Source organism: Cyprinodon variegatus, unplaced genomic scaffold (genome assembly GCF_000732505.1).
Source record: "Cyprinodon variegatus isolate N-32 unplaced genomic scaffold, C_variegatus-1.0 Scaffold1600, whole genome shotgun sequence".
Taxonomy (NCBI): Eukaryota; Metazoa; Chordata; class Actinopteri; order Cyprinodontiformes; family Cyprinodontidae; genus Cyprinodon; species Cyprinodon variegatus.
The window spans coordinates 16,652-19,494 of NW_015152053.1; the positions used below are offsets into that span (position 1 = coordinate 16,652).

The following is a 2,843-nucleotide window of genomic DNA, read 5'->3' on the forward strand; positions in this document are numbered from 1 at the left end:
CGGATCTGGATCCGGATCTGGATCCGGACCGCGGTCCGCTAATCCGTGACCTCTGCATTAAACCGAAGCCGAGAGCAACGAGGAACGATTGTTTTAAAATGTAAGGAATAGAAAGTACAGATACTGTGTGAAAATGTAATGAGTAGAAGTCAGAAGTAGGAAGAAAAATAAGTAATGGAGTAAAGTATAGATACCTAAAAGTGTACTTAAGTACAGTAATGAAGTATTGATACTTTGTTACTTGACACCTCTGTTGAAATTTCTCCACATACTTGCTGTAAGTGATTCAGCGTTCAGAACTTATAACCTAAATAAAACTGACCCATGACTTATAACGGATCAATCTGAACTTCTAAATGAGGAACTTCTCCTCCAGCGACCAGCAGGGGGCGGCAGAACTGTACCTTGGAGTTGTAGGTCCTCTCCAGCTCCTCCTTGTAGATGCGAACCTGGTCCTCATGCTGCGCCCTCAGCTCAGACAGAGCTTCAGCCAGTTTGCTTTCAAACTCCTGCTGCCTCCCGCCGTCGATCTCCACTATCTGGGAACTGTGCCGACGTCTGGCCTCACGCAGCTCCTGCAAGACGCATGGCAGGACGCCGATTAGAGCTCAAGGTTCCGGCAGAAACATCATCATCGTTTCTACAGGTAGCTGCAGCTGCCACAGATCAAGATAATAAGTTAAACTATCAATTCAGTGGAATATGGAGGACAGAACATTTGGGCAGGAAAACGGACCAATCAGGAGCTGCTGGAAGCAAACCAACAGAGGAGCACAGACCTCATTGTAGATGTTCTTCTGGAACTCCTGCTCCTCCCTCAGGGTCTGGAGACGGTTTTCAGCATCCACCCTCCTCAGCATCTCATCCTGCAGCTGCTTCCGGGTGTCGGCCAGGCTACCTTCCACCTGGGAAGCACAAAGACAGAGAAACGTTTATGTTTGCAGCTGTGACCCTGGAGAGAAGAGATGCTGTTCCTCTGTTTGGACAGCAGGTGGAGCACAGCCACCGCTCTGAGGGAAGATTCATTGATAAAAGCTGCAGAGGAAGCAGCTTCTCCTCTGCACAGCCTCATTCATGATCAGCTTCCTCACTGATGGGTCCTGCATGATGCAGACAAACATCTCCAGATGTTCTACAGCTGGCTGCAGAACCCAGCCGCCCTGCAGGCCATCACAAAGCGACAGGTCCAGAGATCATCTTTACTTTGAGGAAGGAAATTCTCCACAAGCCAAATAAAACTTTGCTCTGAGTCCAGATGTTTTACTACCTTGGCCAGCTGGGCCTTCAGCTCCTTCAGCTCGGCCTCCACGTTCCGCTTCTCGCTCAGGGCGGTGGTGTAGGCAGCATCTTTGGAGTTCAGCATGGCCTCCAGGTCCTTCAGCCGCAGCAGGGCGGCTTCCAGGTCTGACTCCTTCTTGGCGTTCCTATGGAGAAGGAGGGATGGGGTGTGGCTATTATTCGGCTGAAGGTCTTCATGGTTTCTCCTCCTTTTCTACCTTTCGGCCATTTTCCTGCCTTCCTTTCTCAGATCACAGCTTTCTAAGACTTTTTTGTCAGCTTTATACTATTGATCAAATGTAAACAGCAGGGAAGAAAAAACATGGTGCGAAACGCCTTGATAAGGAAGTTCAGAGCATTAAAGGTGCAGGAGGAGATTTTTTACCATGTAGCTTAAAGATCCCCCCACAGCCGCTTAGCAAGCAATGAAATAGAAGCTATGGAAGGTATGAAAGGTATGGAAGGTCTGGAAGGTCTGGAAGGTCTGGAAGGTCTGGAAGGTCTGAAAGGTCTGGAAGGTATGGAAGCTATGGAAGGTCTGGAAGGTATGGAAGGTCTGGAAGGTATGGAAGGTCTGGAAGTGAAACTAAAAGAAACCAGCGAATGATGGTGCAATTATGCAGTATTTTGGTTTTTCTGGGCGTCTTCTTCTGAAACCGATTTAGTCTGATTTTCATCTTAAACAATCTAGGATAAAAGGTTGGATGTTTGCAGATTACATTAAAACCTTAATGATCAGCATCTTCATGTCCATAAACACTAAAAATAAAGAACAAACCTGACAAGGAACCCAGTTGAACTGGTGAAGGATTCTAAGGAAAATGTGACACATTCATTCCCACAAGAAATCAGTTTCTTTAAACGGTTTACATTAGATTATTACTAACTAGAAAAACACCAAAAACTGAAGGGAAGCAGAAATAAAATAACTTTTAATCATTAAAACATCTGCGATCAGGGTTAGTAAAGTTAGTGCAGTAAAAAATGTACACTGGACGCTGAAATATGAAGATCATAATGATGGACCGGCCCAATATGAACAGAACCGCCCGCGTTCTGAGAAAACTAAGAGTTCAGATGCTGTATCGGGACTGACCACCGGGGGGCAGCGCTAAGCGGGGAGGTTCTGGTGGCTCAGTCAGAACCAGCAGCTTGGTGGGTCAAACACCATCGATGATCCGGTTCTGCAGGAAAATCAGAACATTCCAAAATTGGGAGGAAATTATGGAAAAGAGAAACCAAACATTCAGAAACCTGAGGTACAGTTCAGAATAGAGAGCAGGGTGGGGTTAAGGGTCTTGCTCAGGGACCCAGAGTGGCAGTCTGTGGGGATCGAACCGGGAACCTTCTCAGAACGCTGCTCTGACCCACTAGTCCATCGCTCCCCCAGGACATTTTAGTCCAGTTCCTGAAATGCTCGATAACTTGAGACTTAGACTAAATTTATCTTAGACTTAAACAACTTGTGTGTATAAAAAACCATTAAAGACATTTCATCCCAGCTCCCAGGACATTTCCATTTCTTAAACTGCAGCAGTGATCAAATATAAACAATGTGGGATAAT

The 2,843-nt window shown here is 46.1% G+C and overlaps 1 protein-coding gene across 2 annotated transcripts in view; it reads right to left on the bottom strand.

Moving 5' to 3' along the window:
- Positions 1-2,843, bottom strand: part of lmna (lamin A/C) — a 36,363-nt gene that overhangs the window by 8,823 nt on the left and 24,697 nt on the right. For both annotated transcript variants that reach the window (XM_015403956.1, XM_015403957.1), the window contains 3 exons: positions 1,268-1,424; positions 780-905; positions 405-575 (listed from right to left, as the gene is read on the bottom strand). In XM_015403956.1, coding sequence (XP_015259442.1) covers positions 405-575; positions 780-905; positions 1,268-1,424 — 454 coding nt within the window. The remainder of the gene's footprint in view (positions 1-404; positions 576-779; positions 906-1,267; positions 1,425-2,843) is intronic.